The 19,704-nt window shown below is 41.5% G+C and overlaps 1 protein-coding gene across 1 annotated transcript in view; it reads left to right on the plus strand.

Annotated features, from left to right (window-relative positions):
* Positions 1-64: 64 nt before the first annotated feature.
* Positions 65-19,704, plus strand: part of LOC144889335 (uncharacterized) — a gene marked incomplete at its 5' end in the record, with an annotated part of 45,685 nt that continues 26,045 nt past the window's right edge. The window contains 6 exons of the mRNA XM_078769517.1: positions 65-213; positions 476-597; positions 754-1,113; positions 1,256-1,446; positions 4,695-4,764; positions 14,478-15,591. Coding sequence (XP_078625643.1) covers positions 65-213; positions 476-597; positions 754-1,113; positions 1,256-1,446; positions 4,695-4,764; positions 14,478-15,591 — 2,006 coding nt within the window. The remainder of the gene's footprint in view (positions 214-475; positions 598-753; positions 1,114-1,255; positions 1,447-4,694; positions 4,765-14,477; positions 15,592-19,704) is intronic.

Here is a 19,704-nt window from a genome sequence, read left to right on the forward strand (position 1 = left end):
CGAAGTCTCATCTTCCTAAGTTCTTATATGTTGCACATCTAAGTATTGATTTCAATCTCTTCAGTTACTTCTTTCAGAGACAATCCCTTCATCCATCATATCATTCTCCCCTCTGTTCTTTCCATTATTTTTCCGTCTTCAGTCCTCATTACCCAAGTTTCACTTCCATCAATACTGGTCCAATACAAGCTTTATAAACTCTAACATTTGCAGGTAATGGAATGTTTCTGTGCTTCCTGATACCACCTCATTGTCTCCACTTATTCCAGGCTGAATTTATTCTTGATCTAAGGGCTAATTCTGCTCCTCTTGATGCGTCTATCATTTCTCCAAGATAACAGAAACTTTTGACCTTTTCTAAATTGAATTCTGAGCTCAGGAGCATTTCTTTTTTGTTCTTAATCTCCTTCTTGAAATGATTGATCCTCACATATTTTACATAAGAAAATCCCAGGTTTTGTTACCAAATTTCCAGTGATTCCTACACTGAATTGAATTCCTTCCAACTCCTTTTCCACATTTATTTTCTAAAAGGTTATAATCAGACTCAATTTATCATGTTACTTGGAATGGTGTCCTCTAGCTTGAGACTGTTCTGTATCTGAATTAGTTTAACTTATTGTTACTGACGTGTTCTGTTTCATGTCAATTTTCCATCCTACTATGATCTCATTGAACTCCTTGAAATTCACATTTTACTTCAGATTGGACAAAAATAATTCACTAACTTTGCTGTACTTTTTCTTTTCACAGTAATTGACCTTCTAAAAATCCTTGGCCTAAACAGAGGTGTCCGATCACAGACAGACCCCCTTCGCACCGCTTACAAGATGCGCCGATCATCACCACACTTGACCATGTCTCCACGCATCACGGCACGTCTGGCAAAGCCGCATCGAGCCCTTGGCCTACTCTTTGAAGCCAGGCAAAGTCGACATTCTTCGGGGCCGCTGCTATCAATAGTATCGCCACAACTTGCAGCCCGCGATGGCCGTCCTTTTTTTGAGTTGTGGTCTGATGCTAGAACCAAGGTCTTTGGCTTGGAGTACCGTCAGCATGGCAGCTTTTCACCAGCCAGTATTACCTTTCCTGATCCCACACCATTTCGCCGAGGTAACGACAACACCTTCTATAGTTAAATACAAGGTTAATATTACACCGGAACAAATATTCCCAAATCGCACGAATGTGTTACAGGGAAGTGGTATTGAAACATTTCCCGTCTATACTCATGAGCGGCCTTCCTGACCCTCAGCATCTCACCTGCCTTGGGCACGTGTGGCACTGCACTTTTCCTCTCGTTACCTTCGCCTTATGGTGGACTGCGATCCACCGCTGGAGTTGGTTGGTGCGGATAGTCGCCCATTCCTGGCTCTCTCCTTCCCATCGGATCTCCGTATTGCTTTCTCCTCATCTGCTTTACCATCCAGTGGTGGCCAATTCACAGTGAGTTAAATCTTGATCACAGCATTTGTTAAACAATTCTGCTTATGTTTGCACCATTCTACACACTTTCTTACTCGGTGTTCTCCAAGGTAAAACGTTTGCATCATCTATTATGTTTGCATCTAAGTTAAGGTAAAACGACCATCCAACTCTTTTTCTGCTTCCCGCTTCCTGCTTACCTGCTTCCCTTTTTCATTATTTTCAAAAGCAAACATGACTAAACAACGTACAGGAACAGTAATATTTTATTTTGTTGTGCCAAACATGGGATTGCATTTATAACCTCGCTCCCACTGCTTCCTTGTACAATTTTGAATTGAACAAAATAATATCAGAGCTGCCTTAATCCATCGGGATTCGTGTCATTAACTGAGTCCTCTGTTCTAATATTTTCTGGGTTTTTTTTTCTTTCTTTTTTCCTGCATTTACACATGGGATGTGCGCATGCATTATGTACAAGAAACCTCATAATTCACTTCCATGACTCATATTTATACATTAAATATGCTTTCAGGTAGCCTCAAGTTCATGTAGCCCAGAGGTATGCGCACTCACCTCTAGGGTGTCTGGCCTGGGTCTGAATCTCAACCCAATTAAACTGTCATCCCGGTGTTTTGCATGCACAGCAGGACATCAATATATGTGTCGACCATTGGAAGGACGTTAAGCCTGAGGATACATAAGTCTGTCTGCACTGGTCAATGGTGGATGTTAAACATCCCGAGTGCAGGTGATAACTCGCCTACTTTTCACGAAAGACACTGTGGGATCTTTAACATCTACCAACCAATGCTTGCAGATGGAATGCCTGTTTAACGTTCATCTGAGGGACGGCACACTGTGCATATATCTTTTTGAATAGGTACGTGAAAATTCCAAAATTCGAGTGATTTTGTTTCCGATCATCTGGATATTCATCAAAATTAAAATATTAAATGTTTCAATTATGTCCAAGGTATTCCAGTTGAAAATCTTCTTTGACAACCTTCTAAAGCACGACCCATGGATTTTCTTGATTGAAGTTTATAATAATAATAATAATGCATTTATTTTATATAGCGCTTTTCAGGAAGCCCAAAGACGCTTTGACAGAGTGCAAAACATAATGCATAGCAAAACATAAAAACAATTGCAAAAAAAGAAGAATCAATAGGGAAATATTCAAAGCACAAAGGAGGGAGAAGGAGAGGAGATAGTCAGGGGTTAGATGCTGTGGGTTAAATGTTGAATGCAGTGTTGAACAGGTGGGTCTTGAGTGATGTTTTGAATGTGGTGAGTGAGGAGGAGTCTCTGATGGTGTGAGGTAGCGAGTTCCAGAGGGTGGGAGCAGCGATGGAGAAGGTATTACCTTCTGGTATTATGATGGTATTACCACAGTTTGACTGATATTTCTTGTAATAACATTGTGTGGTCTTTTGGACAGCTTGGCTGACCTATAGGAGCCATTTACATATTACATACATGAAAGGGTAGTTGGGATAACCTGATAAAATGGCATTTGAGTTGCAATAATTGCATTTGAATGAAGGAAGAGAAAAGAAGAGCAGGTGCTTGAGAATGAGAATGGATAGGGAATGACTTTGAGATTGGGAAATGTTTGAGATTGGGAGATTTGGAAAAGAGATTGGAAATGGATATGGGTTAAATACATACATACATACATACATACATACATACATACATACATACATACATACAATACATACATACATACATACATACATACATACCTTATGTGACTTATGTAGAGGGGAATCAAAGAATCCACCAGTTATCGTTAAATATAGGTACTTCAGTTCTTCAAAAAAAACCTACATTTATCATATAAATTATTTACTACATTTATCATGTAAGTAATAGGTAATATACAATATACATTTAAGTATATTACCAATGCATAACTACCGGTACATTTAATTGCTCATTATCTTAGAGTACGAGAACATTAATGGCCATTTTTTAAAAGTGATTTATTTTGTAAAAGTGGAACCTTCAGATTTTTCTTTTTAAATGATTATGGACTTGTTTAATTGTTGCTATATTGATACGATGGGCATGGGAGAAGATTATGTCCTGAACATGGAAGAAGTGAAAACGATTGCTCAGTTTCAAGGTTGATGTGTTTGTATTTTGTACTTCCATGTGTCGAAAGAAAAATTGCTTGAAATTCTTACACAAATCTTGTTCATCTGAAACTGAGTCTGGGAGGTTGGTGGTTCCATTCCTAACCTGATCGAGTCATGCCCAACACTCTAAAAATGGTACCTGCTGCTTGCTTGACATTCAGCATTTGGAGGATAGAGCATGGATAAAAGCCATAGGTTTGCATCCCATGAGGTGGGTGGAGAGTGAGGCAGAGTTCTCTTTAATTTCCTAGCTGATGTCAGAAAAAACAAATATCGCAAGATGGTTTCGCTGACACCCAGAGTTCTCTGGGAAGTTACATCACTTGTCCCAAGGTCACTAGCTGTGTTTGTTTGATGTTTAAAAACAATAAAAAGTTGAGTCCAGTGTTATGTGATGTCTCTGTCTGCAGGTGTGTGTGATGTGTTTATGCTCCTCCATGAGCCTGTGATGATTTACAAAAATGCACAAACTTTTAATTGTAATATTTTTTGATGCCCTTTGTAAAATACACCATTTTTGTAAAACTGATTTGTAAAATTTGTTTTGTTTTTACAAACAAAAAAGTTTTTCTGCCGACGGTTTGTTCTCCCACGATGTAAATAATTTTTTTTTACGAATTTGTAAAATTCACTTTAAAAAGCATTACACCATCTGTGTTGACAATTTTTCTTCTGTTACCATGGTTTTGTACAACAGATAGGCACAATATTTTTATTTTCATCTCATGAAGTTTGACAGGGTGCCTCTGGCTACCACACAAAGCACCTTCTCACAAGTAAAACAAAATTTTTTACAATCTCTAATCCCCAAAATATTAACAGCCCATTGGTATGACCTTCAGCAGCGTCTGAATCCCCGATTCTTCAGAGAAGAGAAAGAAGAATCCATGAAATCTCAACCAATAACTGTGTCTGTTCTCTAAAGCACACATGTACACACTCCGACAGACAGACAGATAGAAAGTTATTCGGACTGACGAGAACCTCTCAAGCATTCATTATGTGTTGTAGAACCACACTGTTTATAACCCCAGGAGGTTATGTGATGGCATGTTTGGCATTGTTCGCATTATGGTGCATATCTCTGGGTTCTTTACGGCTGTCATGTCTGCTTCTCTGCAGGGTTACTGGCGGAAAGCCAAAATCTATCTCCGTGGGCTTCCACAGCACCCTTGGACGTGCCTCAAACATGGTAAGCTCGAATTGTAGCCTTCTTCTTCAGGCACAGATATGGAGGTGTTGATTCAAATGAACTTGAGAGAATACCCAAACAAACAGCTTGGTTCCTTGTACTCAAACTATTTTTCAAGGTTTATTATATTTATATTTTCTCTTTTTTTAACCTTCTTGACTTGTATTTCCTTTATTTTCTTCAGGTTTCTTATTTTGCCAGTCAAACAACCAGCCTTCTAGTCGTAGAACTAACTTTTAGATTTTCCTGTTTTGTATGCTTGTCTCACCTCCATCATTTGTCGAAAATGAGAATGCGTAAGTTGATAGATCATGATAGACCCAATACACCTTTCTTGTGGCTGATTCCTATTGCATAGCTATCGACGCAAGCTGGTTTTTGAGGCTTCAAGTAAATTTTAGGTTTTCCGAAGGTGGACACTGGGCTCCAAGGAAACGTGTTAAGCCACTTGGTGTGCCTATCTTACTGATTTTTGGTTAGCTCTTTCACACAGGGAGCTTTAACGCGAACAAAGGGACTTCGAAGCTCAGGGTTCAAAGGCCTCACCAAGTGGGGCTTGTGGGAAGGCCAAACATGGGAACTGTTTGTGTTTGATGCTTCCTTGGTGGCAATAAACCTTTCGACAATAGACGTTTCTTCGACTTAACCAAGAATTTACAGTGATAGAATACCCCTGCGGATAACGTCCCTTCCTCTAAGATGTCAGATTCTCTGCTTGATCCTCAGCGAAGTCAAATTTCACTGTAAAACTGAGTTCTGAAGCATCGCTGTTAGGGAACACCGAGACGTGCTCGGGTTTGTCATTAAGCTGAATGTTCCATCCGCATTCATATTGACATGAAGGATTTCATGAAATATTGTAAACATCTTCGAAATACATACATGCAACAACAAAGTGATAAAGTTCACTCATTCTCACGTAGTCTGCAGATAGGCCCAGCATCATGCTGAAAGAGGGAGGTCACGTTTTGATTTGGACAATGAAACATTTGAAATACTGCCAGGATCGTGTACCACCAATGTAAACTTTGCGGTCATCCGCTTCGTGTAGTTGGCCCTATCACCGTGCTTATGTTTTATGGATATTGTACCGCAGGCACAAGTCTTTATAAACACCTTCCTCTGCCAGCTCAAAAAGCATCACAAATAAGGATTTAAAAGCTCGGAGTAGGCGCAGCCCGCAAACTGCATCGACAGTCCTTTTTGGCATGGTCTCTCTCCCACGCGGATCCCCAGGAGCGGTGTGTGACCGACCGCACTTGCTCTGGGGTCAGTGGTGAGCAAATTGTGTTGACTGGTCATGCTTAATCGAAAGTCACGCTTCAGCAATTCTGCATGTCACGGTGTGAACCTGGACAAAATTAGTGACTTTTTGGCCTGGAATGTTGGCAACGCAATGGCACAGCTGGTCGTGCGGCATCCTCCCCTCGGAGCCAAAAGCATACTGTGGTGTGCCCAGCAACGGTCGCTATGGTACCGTGGTTCATCCTATGCTAATGAAAGACCCTCCCCTCCACCCGACCCCCATCCTCCTTGGGATGCAGCATTTATGAGATGCACCGCCTCATCCACTGTCTCATGTCTAGACCCAGGAACGGGTTTGAAAGAGGCATTTCTACCGACCCATCCTGGGCCATATGACCACTGCAATAAAAATCCAAAATGGAATCACGTAGAGAATCAAAACAATCTAGACCTACTTTATTGTTGCATTTTCATTTAGTTATCTTTATGTTTATGATTAGTCTGCTCTTTCCAAATCATGTTGCAGCAAATGTATTTGCACTTTATGTGATTTAAAGTGTTGAAGGTCTCATGCTCATTCTACGACTGAGACCTTGCTCCAGTCGTGTTTCCAGAATAGATAATGCCGATATCGATTCTAATAAGTGCTGTATTTTCTGGAGCTTGTTGGGACCAGATGCCATGTTAGAGAATGTCAGTCCCTAAAACTATTCGGGCTGATGTAGGGTTCAAGCTGGAGTTCGTCATCTCCCAATCTTCATGCTTATCTAAATGAAGGTATACAGTGAGCGATGATTGAACAAATCAGAACCTTCCTTGTGTTGCTGCATCTGGCCGGACTGAGTGTTTCAAGCTGGGGTCTGTTCGGTTTTGTCGGCATCTCCAGCTTAAAAGAGTGCGGTTATATGCACCATTTGTGTTTTGTTTTTATCCTCGTCTTCGAGAATGTTTTTAATCATTTGTTTTCCTTAATGGTTTTACCTTTTGGAGAGTGTAGGCATTTCATTGTGAAGGAGTAAATTGGTGAGCATGGTGCTACTTATTGTTTCTGTTTATATGTATGTTGGGGTTATTGGAGTAGAATAACAACAACAAGATTTTGGTATTGCAACAATGAGACTTGGGAATTTTCTGCAGTGGTTGTTAAGGCAAGCATAGATTCGATAACTGTGGAACAAATACAATTCATCTCATCATGGTCAATATTTCCGAAATTTTGAGTTGGCCTGTTTAATGTTCCCATATCAGCACTTGGCTCATTATATGCCTCGATCCGAGATTCAAATCTCACATAGGGCCTACGCCCTACTGTGTTGATTTTTCCATTGCCTATTTCATTGTGAAGTCCAATTACGTCTCCTTGTCCTGCCAGTAATTTACATATAAGCTCGTCCATCAGCCTTGGATCCCTATAAAATGATGATAACCATTGTATTTGATATGATCCATAGAGAGAGATGAGATAAAGAAGTCCCAGGGAAGTCAAAATGTTTTTCTGCCGACGATGAAGGAATGGTCCTGCACCAGCCAAATCCAGTACAGATGTTAGTCCTTTTCCATGTAGTTCCAGCAGTCGGTGAGTTTCCTGATGCCATCATATTAGAAGTCAAGTTTTTATTGTTTTTTTTTAGCTCTGAAACTTTTTGGAAAGGGAATTTTTTTTGACTCCATCTCATATTTAATCATGCAGAAATCCTTTTCGATACTCGGAGGTTTGTTGTGCAAATCTCTTAAACATGTAAAGCACCATGTTGCTTCCAGCTGATTTTTAATGTTTTTCGTTGACACAAGTGACATGCTTTTCCACAAACATGGTCTTCCGAGGTGTGTTTTCCATTAACAAGGGATTCCATTTATTTTACTTAACCTTTCAATTATCTTATTCAGATGGAGAAATAAGAGGGAAATGCTTGAGACTTAAAAAAAAATTGAACCCACCATCTGGCTTAGAGATGTGCACTGGATCAAGACAGGACACATTTTCCAAAAACGATGAATTATGCAAAGAGATTCCTTAGCATGACCATATTGAGTCAACATAAGTCTGTTGGGATTATGATTTATTATTTGCATGACGTCTAGTTTAACTAAGCAATGACATCATTCACTGCATCATGGAACTGACCTGGGCACTTATGAGGCGAGTATTTACAAGTCTTTTAAGGATTGTTTAACAAAGTTTGATCTAAGAGGTGTGGAGTGAGGTGGTATTTATCTATCCTTTGTACACAGTTTATGAGTTTCTTTGCACACTTCGTGGGAAGGTGATGTTTATATTTTAAATATTTGTTTTTCTTGGTTTAATGGTGAGCGTTCGGATTACTTTAAGATCCGTTGTGATCAGCAATGCATCAATTTTCGCTCAGAAGTCGAGGTTTGAAGCAATTTCTTGCAAGGTGAAAGTAAAAAAAGTCTTCTTCATTTTCTTTAGTCCACACATCCCGTAGTATTGAGTCGATGGTTCTTGAAGCTTGAAAAGAGTTGAAGCAATTTCTTGCAAGGTGACAGTAAAAAAGTCTTCTTCATTTTCTTTAGTCCACACATCCCGTAGTATTGAGTCGATGGTTCTTGAAGCTTGAAAAGAGTTGAAGTAATTTCTTGCAAGGTGAATGTAAAAAAAGTCTTCTTCATTTTATTTAGTCCACACGTCCCGTAGTATTGAGTCGGTGGTTCTTAAAGCTTGAAAAGAGTTCTGAAGTCTTCAAAAACAGACCAGGTCTGCCACTTGGCTGAAACTAGTTAGTGCTAGAATGTGTCATTTGTTCAGCGTGTCAGTGATAACTCAACGACTCCTAATCGAAAGACACCATTGGATCTTTAATGTCTGCTGGTAAATATGGCCAGACAGGTCCGCAGCTTAAAATTCATTTTTCATTAGCCCCTTAACAGTTGAGTCTTTGTACATTAAGAGTGATAAAGTTATGTCAAATGAAGAACTTGCAGTTATGCCCTTTCTCGGGCATCGTTCCACCAAATATCTGTCAGAAATCAAATACTTTATTGCTTGTTGTTTATTACGAAGTTAAGTTTGCCTAGCACTAAGTGCAACCATGCAATAAAAAGAAATCAAGCTCGAAGTATTTATTACTTAAATGAACAAGGAATCGATCGTGACACTTTTCAATTTCCAGTAAGCTATTTCTACAATCAAATAAAACTGAAGGAAACTTTTTATTGCTTACTTAATTGTAACGTTTAGTTTAGAAAGCTTTGACCATGGCCCAAAACATCCTTGGCCTGAACGAGGCCTGTATCATTTGCTTAGAAGTTTCCACAGCTGTGTAGGGGGTCATGGGAGGATTTTCTGGCAGTATCAATGTAGCAATTTCCATGTTTGTCATATCTGACAGTTTTATCACAGGCCTTTGATTTTACGCATTCCTCAATCCTCAGTGAAAGGCAAGCTTTTCTTCACGTCCAGGAAACTTGTACGTTCTCCAAGTGCCACGTGTAAAGCGCTCTTCATTCATCACCATGTTTCAGGATGTGGCACCTCCTCTGGGAAATCTTCAAAATGACAGTGTTATAATGAAGTTTCATGATTACAGAGATCACACTCTGTACCAAGCTAAATGATAGTCTCATTAGCACATTACAAATAACATTCTTCCGCGATGCCATGTGAGAAGCACTGGAGAGTACTGTATAAGAATGGTTCGATTATTTTTTCCAAATTTTTTATTCATTTGAGGATACATCCTTCCTTGGCATCTACACTATAAGAGACGTGTCTGTCTGTCTGTCTGTTGCCATCTTTCTCAGAGATGGCTAAACAAATCTTCGTCGCACTTTCAGAGGTTCATCAGTGAGTGATGGGGAATATTTTCGGCAAAGTTTGCTTTTTTGATATATTTTTTAAATTGCTCTGTAGTGCCTCTAAAAGCCTGGTGTTGGCTTAAGCCATGGTCCCATAGAGCCTGCGTTGGTATACGATGGTCTACGATGGTAGGATCGTGGAGCATTGTGGAGCCCATCCTGCGTCGACATACGATTTTGTGGCCATCGGAGGTTGGAAAATCATCTTTTGAAATGTTCAAAAGATGGTCTATGATGGTCCACGATCCTACAATCGTAGACCATCGTACGACCGTCGTATGACACATACGATATCGTAGGACATCGTACGACATCGTACGACATCGTACGATATCGTACGACAACGTACGACAATCCTGCGAGGACGCAGGAGCATCCTGCGTCGTCGTGCGTCCTCGTAGCTACTTTGGGGGTAGCTACTTTGGGGGTATATAAACCCCAGCCATCAGCCATCACTTCATCATCATCAGTTCATGCCGACTTGTTCAGAGTGATCGTGGGCCATCGTAGGTTTGGGCCATCGTAGCCCATCGTATACCAACGCAGGCTCTATGGGACCGTGGCTTTAGCGGTTAGGGTGCAGGCTTGGGATCCTAGGATCCTGAGTTTGAATCCCAGTCGATTGCTGAATTAATGCCAGGGGGGTTGACTCAGCCTGTCATCCTTCCGAGATCAGCAAATACCAGCTTTCTGGGATGAATGATCCCGGTGTGTACCCCAATTTAGAAAAGGTGCACCGTATCCCTGCGCATCATAAGAGGCGACTAATGGTTGGCGTCAGAAAGGGCATCCGGCCATAAAAACATTACCTCAAACAGGGAACCGTGATTGTCATGGGGCAAGTAAGGCTCGTCCCCCGTCCGTGATTCCCTCGTCGTAGCGGGGAAAATGGCCTTAAAACTATCATTCATTCAGTGCCTCTCTTTGTAGCTACATGAAAGGTAGTATTAAATGATCCTCAACCTCATTCCTTAGTTGGTGGAGGGAAGTGTTTAAGGCCCACACAAAAAATACAATTTTTGTACACCGCTGCTTTCCTATTCCATTTCCAGGCACTGCGTGACGTCTTCGCCGGGCACCGAAGGGGGCCTGGCGAGACATGCACCGAAAGGGAGTTCTCAGTTTTTACTCCGGTTTCTTTCTTTCTTGTTTGAAGCTGAAATTTGGGCACAATAGTGAGCACCTGCTTTGGTAAAAATGGTATTTTTTGTTTTTTTCATTAATCAATTAATTACTTAATTATTGTTATGTCGGTTGCGTAGGGGCATATATGCATTGAGGTAGATCTGCATAGGTAGGTGCTTCGATTGTCGCGCTAGAGAATCTCGATGTAATAAGTTATGTTAGCCCGGTTTGTCGGATTAAGTGTATACCTGTGATCATACGAGGAGGATCGGGTGATAGGTAGAATAGGGATTAGGCTAACTCCCCAGTATGACAAACCTGTGATCTATCCAGTGTCCAGTATGGCAATGCACTCACCTACATTAGTTAGCCCCATTAGTGCACCACATTAATTAATTCCCCCGCCGCAACAATGACTTATGGAAGAACAGACCGGAAGCGACCACACACTTGGGCTGACAACACTGGCAGGGCAGAAAACATCGCACAGGCAGGCCGAGAGCCACGCCCAGGAGAACTTGTGATTGACAGGGGGGAGGAGCGAGTTGGAGGCAGGTCGCTGATTGGAGGGTAGCGAAGATGAAGGACGTGCCACACTGATTGGCCACCGACAATGACGTGTCACACGATGACGTAACACCAAGGGCGCGGGACACTCGGCCAATCAGTGAGGAATGTGCGAAACAACCACATTAAGCTACACACTGATTGAAGGAGAAGCGCCTTTGACGGGTGAAGGCGAGAAAGGTCACAATGAAACCGCACTGGTTGGGAGTGAGAGAGACCTGGCGTCAGAGGCCGAGCAGTAAAACCTCTCGCTCACCAGCATTTTCCTCTCTTCCCTTGGCCCTCTTGCTCTGGACTGTCTATTTGCGTTGGTTCTTCTCATTCTGGCCTCCTTCCTGCGTGGACCTCCCTTCTGCCCTTGCTTTACGTTCCCGTTTGGACCTTGGTGATTGAGCGCCGACGATCATCCTCCCCTGTTGTTCATCCTCTCCTGGTGCTTGCGTGTGAGTGCTGTGCTGTGTGGCGTGGGATGGGTCGTGCAGAGAGGCTGTGGTTCGCGCCAACCGGAGCGTGGTCGGACGACCGCGCTTGGAGCTGACCATCCCGGGCAATTCCCGACGACCACATTCAGACAGATAAGATGCACCCACAGAAACACAACGATTTATTTTGTTCATCCTTCCATTGTCTTGTATTTGAAGTCTGTGAGAGGGATCCCAACCTAGGTTTTAGTTATTTATCGTCGCATCCATTGTTCTCGGGTTCCGAATAATAAATCATTTATTTTTGTACCATAAATTCCGTTTTCGTTTGTGAGTTATTTTCAAAGGGTGAGGACATCGTCGTGGCCACCCAGGTAAGCCGGCATTCTTCCCCAAACCTCCCGGCTCACGTATCGTCCACCATCAATTGGATAACGCCTCATTAAGCTCAATTGCCATCCGCGGACACTCTGTCTTAATAGAGTCGTCCACAGGACATTATTATCAATTAATTAAGGACTTATTTATTTCCTTTCTCATCTGGGCAATATCTCAGGCACCTTTTGAGCTCGGAAGCTGATATTTGGACACAACAATGACCAAGTGATTTGGCTGCGAAGGCTATTTTGGATTTATTGAATTATTTAAATATTTGATTAATTACCGAATTCATTTTCAAAAAGTCACAGATTCGGATGAAACGGTGGTGGTTTAGGTATGCTATTGGACAATTGATTAAGAAATTAATTATTTTACGATTATTATTAATTTATTTAGCTAGTGTGTGCCCCGACTTAGAATAGGTACACCGTATCTCTGCGTGTCGTAAGAGGCGACTAAAGTTTTGGCGTCAGGAAGGGCATCCGGCCATAAAAGCATTGCCTCAAAAAGGAAACCATGATGATTGTCATGGGCCCCACAAGATTAACCCCCGATCTAGCAGGGAAAATGGCCTTAAAAAGGGAATTTTTTTCTTTGTTATTCATTTATTTTAAGTATTAATCACTTATTTATTTTCTTTCTCATCTGGGCAATATCTCAGGCACCTTTTGACCAAGGAAGCTGATATTTGGACATGACAGTGACCAAGTGATTTGGCTATAAAGGATATTTTTGATTTATTGATTAATCAATTAATCGATTAATTATAAATTAAGCAACTAATCAATTAATTACGTAATTTTTGAATAATTAATCATTTAATTAATTTTCAAAAAGTTACAGCTTTGTATGAAACACTGGTGGTTTCGGTATGCTATTAGCCAATTGATTAAGGAATTAATTATTTTACGATTCTTATTTATTTATTTAATTATGCAATTTATCAATTATTGTACATCTCTCCCTGTCTCTACATCATACTTTCTGTAGTGTACATCATACTGTCTTTATGTGCTGCATGGTGGCATTGCCGGGTGACCCGGAAATGACGTGCTGGAGGACATGTTATTTATTTGGCATGGGGGCAGTGTACTTTGAATTTATCTGTACTTGTTGTTTTCTTCTCTTCAAAATGCCAACATGATTAGAACAGCACCGGGTTATCAACTACCGTCATTGCTTATTCGCCTTCGTCCCCTCTGTGTGGTACTTTAGTTTCTTGTTGGACAATAGGTTTTATCAACTGAGTTGGGCTTGCGGCTAGGGTGCCGGCTTAGGATCCAAGGATCCTGGGTTCGAATCCCGGTCGATCGCTGAATTAACGCCAGGGGGGTTGACTCAGCCTGTCATAACCTTCCGAGGTCGGCTAATTGAGTACCAGTTCACTGGTAATTCCCTGTTTGTCGTTAAAGGCGGCAACAAGGGTTGGCGTCAGGAAGGGCATCCGGCCGTAAAACATTGCTTCAAATAGGGGACCGAAACACAACAACAACCACGGTTCCCGAAAAAGGCCAACCCCCGCTTTGCGGGGAAAAATGGCCTCTAAAGGTGGTTGTTTTGTTTTTTAACTGAAATGTGACAAAAGTGTTGCTAAAAGCCGTGAGAAATAAAAGTATAAATCTGAGCTCCAGGGCATTAGCCCTTCGTCGGACTGCCTTAAAAGTCAGTTTGACTTTGCTTCCCACAACAGTTTGCAACACCTTTGCCAACCTTTAGTTGACAAACCTATTATGCAGTGTTTTCTTTGTCCGCAGACACTGACCAACACTTTCGCCTTGAAAAAATGTAGTCTCTCCTTGGAGAAATTGACATCCTAACCTGTAACCTCAATTAGATCTTTATTGTTTCACACTATATTTGCTTTATATATGACAAAGAAATTATTTCCTAAAATTGTATTTGTTCCCCTACCCAGACCCTCCTCTCCTACCCCCCCCCCCCCCCCACCCCATTGTTTTGTTGTAATATTTAACCACGTGTTGTGTATGCAACATTTATATACATAATTTATAAATACTATTTAAAAACAGAAACACTGTTTGTCTGTGATTTTAAGGCACAATTTTCCAGTTAATTTATCATTCATTGTCTTATGCCCCTGTGTATGCACGTTTTCATGATGAACATCAAGAAAGCATGTCAACCTTTCCTCCACAGGTGAACTCGAAAACACCACTCAAGCTTCTCCCATCCGGGTTCCAAATGGCTCCGGAGATGTAAAAACAAAAGGAAAAGTTTCACAAAAGCTTTCTGCCTCTCCACAAGCTTTTGAAACGCCTCAGAATGCTGTTTCGGTCGAGCAGCAACACTTTTCGCTACAAAGCCAAAGACATGAAAGAGTCCATAAGGGGTTTAGTCTGAAAAAATCTAGGAAAGCTTCAAAAATAAGAAAACTTCAAAAGCTACCGCGTAATAGAAACAAACTGAAGTTTGCTAAAGATGTGTCACCAAGTGTTAGCAACACAGGCCTTGTTTTCTCTGGGGTCACAACGCCTCCTATGGTTAGACCATTAATCCCTTTGGCCATTTCGAAAGAGCCAGCTATGAAGAGCATGAATATTGAAGTTTCAAAGAACATGCTAGAAGACCAAGTGGAAACCACAACCGCCAAATTAAGACGTCGACCTGATGATGCCCTTAATGGCAAAGAATGGCCTACAAAGTCTGCTTGGCAGGAAAACTCAGGAGCTAAAATAATTAGCTCAGGAAATCAAACTCAGCGTCCAGAAAATATACCCACTTATCTCCCTCTGGCTACAGGAAGTGAAGAAAATGTTAATGTTGTTGGCTCACCACAGATACTGATCACTTCTGAAAACACAAGCTTCAGCAATTCAACCGGGGCAAGCAGCACTCTGGCCAATCAGGAACAGGTTGAAGGAGAGGTCAAAGGACACTCTTCAACACAAAACCTTCCAATTAACCCCAGTGACAGGCCTACCTTCACCACATCCTATAACACCGAGCGGCCCATAAATCAGCAGGTGCACAATACTCATGGATATCAGAGAACTCACCTGAATCCCAATTCACCAGCTCCAATATCCATTTTCGAAACTACTACAGGTCCCACTGTTTCACAATCTGCATTGAACTCTTCACGGAAAATTGAGGATATTGATGTCCCCACATCTTCTCCACAAGCACAAATGAGTTCACATCACGAGCTCACTGTTCCTGTTGACTCAGGTGGATCAGATAAAAACTCCAGCATTATGATGAAGGATCACATTTTTCATCAACGTAAAGGATCGCATTTTCCGACTAACAGGTAACTGGGTAAGAAACACCCAACACCGGCATCTTTAAAATATTGAAAACTTAGTTTTATTTTTCACAAATGTTTCTTTCGGCAATTCTACAATGATTAAAATATAAATCTGCAATGAGTCAATAACATAAAATAATACAGGTGGTCATATTTGACATTCCCATCCAAGCATGTACAGTAGTTCATGATACTGGTATTTTAGGTCCAAATCCTTTATCCTAACATAATTTGTCCATTGTCTTAGGACTAATGTTCTTATCATGTCCTACTTCACATAAATGTATGCTGATTGATGTCTCATAATGTCCTTGCCCTGTATGTGATTGATGTACAAGCTACTCCATGCAACTTAGATAACTGCTTTAAAAAGTAGCTCCAACACAAAGACTTATTATTCAGAGTATATGACCTTATCAATGATTTTTAGCTCACCTGGAACGAAGTTCAGGGGAGCTTATGCGATGGCGCGTCGTCCGTCCATCAGTCCGTCCGTTAATCCGTGAGTCCGTCCGTCCATTAACACTTGAAACCTCTTCTCTGAAACCGCTGATGGGATTGAGACCAAATTTGGCACAAATTATATTTGTTGTGTTGTGACTAAAGTTTGTTCACGGCATTAAAAAAAAAATCGGGGGTTTACCAGGGGTCTTGTGGACAGCAATCTTCAAGTCTTTCCACAGATTCTCAATGAGATTAAAGTCTGGGATTTGGCTGGGCCATTCCAGTGTTGCTTTGGCTGTATGCTTCGGGTTATTGTCCTGTTGGAATGTAAATCTTTGACGCACTCTAAGGTCTTTTGCACTCTGAAGCAGGTTCTCCTCAAGGATTTGCCTGTATTTGGCTTAATTCATTGTTCCCTCTATCCTTACTCTCAGTCCACTGTCTCCCGGTCCCTGCTGCTGAAAACCATCCCCATAGCATAATGGTGCCACCACCATGCTTCACATTAGGGATAGTGTTGGATGGGTGATGAGCTGTGCCCAGTTTCCGTCAGATGTAGCGCTTTGCATTGAGGCCAAAGAGTTAAGGGTGTCATACTGGTGAAAAATTGAGAAAACTACATAGGTACCTTTGAGAGGCCTTTACACAAAAACAAAGTCAAGTTAATATCTAATTTTCAGTTTTTCTTGAAATATATAATCTTGGCTTTAACTCAGACCAGTTTCAACGCTTCTTTGTCATATTACATGCATATAATTTGCATAAATTAGACCATCAATAAAAAACAAGGAAAAACAAAGAACACATTTCTACTTCTATCTTCTATGTCACCATACATTATTTTCACACAAAACTTGGTACATGTATTATACATGTGTTACTCTACTACCTGATGAGAGGATTTTGTGAAATTATGTCAAATGTTCACTAATTAGCTAATTATGCCAATTACCAGATAAAACTTGGTTGTCCTTCAATAAATCCACAATGGCTACTCCTATAAACAAAAGCCTTCATCATTTTAAAGGAAGTGATATTCTGAATATCCTGTCCAAATTTCAGCCCAAAAGAATGATGCAAATTAAAGTTATAACAAATTTCATGCATGCAAAATGCAAAATATTATATTGAATTGAATTGAAATTTGAATTTTTCAATATTTAGGGGTACTTCTATGACCTCTAATAGCATGATTCTTGTTTATAAGACTATAAGGAAACTGTTCAGCTAAAAAAAAAAATCAAAAAAAAAAAATCACCTGTTCACCAGTACTACACCCTTAAATTTAGTTCTTATCAGGCCACGGAATCTTTTGCCTCATACTCTCAGTCCTTCACGTGCCATTTTCCAAACTCCAGTTATGTGCCTTTTTCTGAGAAGTGGCTTCCATCTGGCCACTCTCCCATGAAGTCAAGATTTGTGAGGTGCTGCAGAGACAGTTGTTCTTCTGGCAAGTTCTCCCATCTCAGCCAAGGAACTCTATAGTTCTGTCAGAACGGTCTTTAGGTTATTTGTCACCACCCAGACCAAGGCCCTTCTTGCTCGGTTACTCTGTTTGGTCAGAAAGCCAGCTCTAGGAAGAGTCTGGGTAGTTCCATATTCTTTCCATTTCCTAATGATGGAGCTCACTGTGCTGTTGGGAATTTTCAACACTCTAGAAATTGTTTTATACTGTCGTTTCAACCCTGTAGTGAAGACCTCAGGGCAACAGATGACCAAACGAGCTTTAACTCTGAGGCATATACCCAACTATGGTGGTACCTTGTGCATGCGCAGTGGAGGGGGGGCGGGGGGGTTGGGGTAGTGGAGGGCAGCGAGGTCCTTACCTGCACGGACGGACGCGGCACCGGGGTTATCCGATCCCCACAACAAATAAACGTACAAGACAGATCAATCAACGATACAACAATTAAAATGCAACGAATAATGGTTTAATAAAAATAAATGCAGGACAATAAAAAGGGGACACTAAATTCCTAAATTGAGGGACCCTCCTCACGGACTCATATACAACACAAGGGAATAATAAATGAAAATAAATGTGTAGTGTGGTGCGTTGGCTGATACTCCACCTGGCGTCTTTGACCGGTCCCTGAACCACCGCGCAGGAACCACACAAGATGGCGCGCAGTCGCGCCCAGAGCAGCCACCAACCCGTGAAGCAGCGGAAAACTCCTGACTCCTCCGCTTGTTCCACGCTCCACAAAGCTACGCTGTTTCTCAAGAGCACACGGCACGAAGCGCAGCCATCACGGAGCCAGCACCAAGGAGAGTGTATAACTGTGACCCCTCGCGATGAAGGCCAGACCAAGAAAGAGACAGGGAATGCATCCGCTCGCAATTAAACCCAGCGCAAGAGAGACAAGGCAAGTCGAACCACCTGCCATGAACTGCCAGGAGCAGAGCGAGAGAGAGAGAGAGAAATGCGTCTGCTCGCAATGAAACCCCAGGACCGAGAGAGAGAAAATGGCGGGAGGTGTCCTTTTTTACTCCTTCATCTCGAACGTTCTCTCCGACATCACACTCACTCCAATCACCGAGCGCCACCTGCTCACCACCAACCAATCGTCCTTTGGGGCGTGGCCTTATGGCCACAATTGGCGCCCATTGAGAAGATTCTAGCTGGGTGGTGTCAGTAGTATTGTCTGGATCTGGTCGGCGATGACGTTATTCACAATTATGTGCCGAATGCATGGCTGGTGGTGTAAGTGTTATAAGAACGAAGGGAAAAATACAGACGCGACTACACACAGGGAATTTACCCTTCTACCCTAACTAATTAGCATAGCTCCACCCCTCACATGGAGACATATGTTGCTTACACCGACATCCGGGCCTGACTTAATTACAGGAAGGTTTCTTCTTCTTCACGATAGTCAGAGCACACTACCCTAGACAATCCTACCTTGACTAAGGTATTTAATTACCTACCCCCACAAACGTAACAATACCCTTCCCCAGATCTATGCCTCCTCACAATTATATCAAGGGATTCTATGGACAGTTCCTTGGACTACATGGTAGAGTTTCTGCTTTGATATGCACTGTCAACTATGGGATCTTATATAGGAAGTTGTGTTTCTTTCTAAATCATATCGAATCATTTGCATTGGCCACAGGTGGACTCCAATCAAGTTGTAGAAACATTTCAAGGATGATCAATGGAAATTTGATGCACCTGAGCTCAATTTGGAGTATCATAGCAAAGGGGTTGAATACTTATTTACTCAAGACATTTCAGCTTTTCATTTTTAATTATTTTGTAAAAAAAAGAAATTCTAAAAAGGAAATTTCACTTTGATATTATGGGGTATGTGTACATCAGCAACAAAAATATCTCAATTGAATCCATTATAAATTCAGGCTGTAACACAACAAAATGTGGACAAGTCAAGGAGTGTGCATACTTTCTGAAGGCACTGTATGTTCAGAATCTTAAGGTCATGCATCACATGGATGCTGGCAATTTAAAATTTAAAATGCTCCGGATAGTAAACAAACCGTGGAAGAGGTCTTTTTAGCCCCCCCCCCCCTCCCTCCCCATGGCCCTTTTTTACATCCATGGGCATCTTGCCTCCACTTTATTCTGCCACATGCATGGCAAAGACATTAGGATACATCAAGTACTGTTACATGACGTACAAGGATGTTAAGAGACAATGGACAAAGCAA

Source organism: Myxine glutinosa, unplaced genomic scaffold, assembly GCF_964187855.1.
Source record: "Myxine glutinosa unplaced genomic scaffold, kmMyxGlut1.1 SCAFFOLD_2865, whole genome shotgun sequence".
NCBI lineage: Eukaryota > Metazoa > Chordata > Myxini > Myxiniformes > Myxinidae > Myxine > Myxine glutinosa.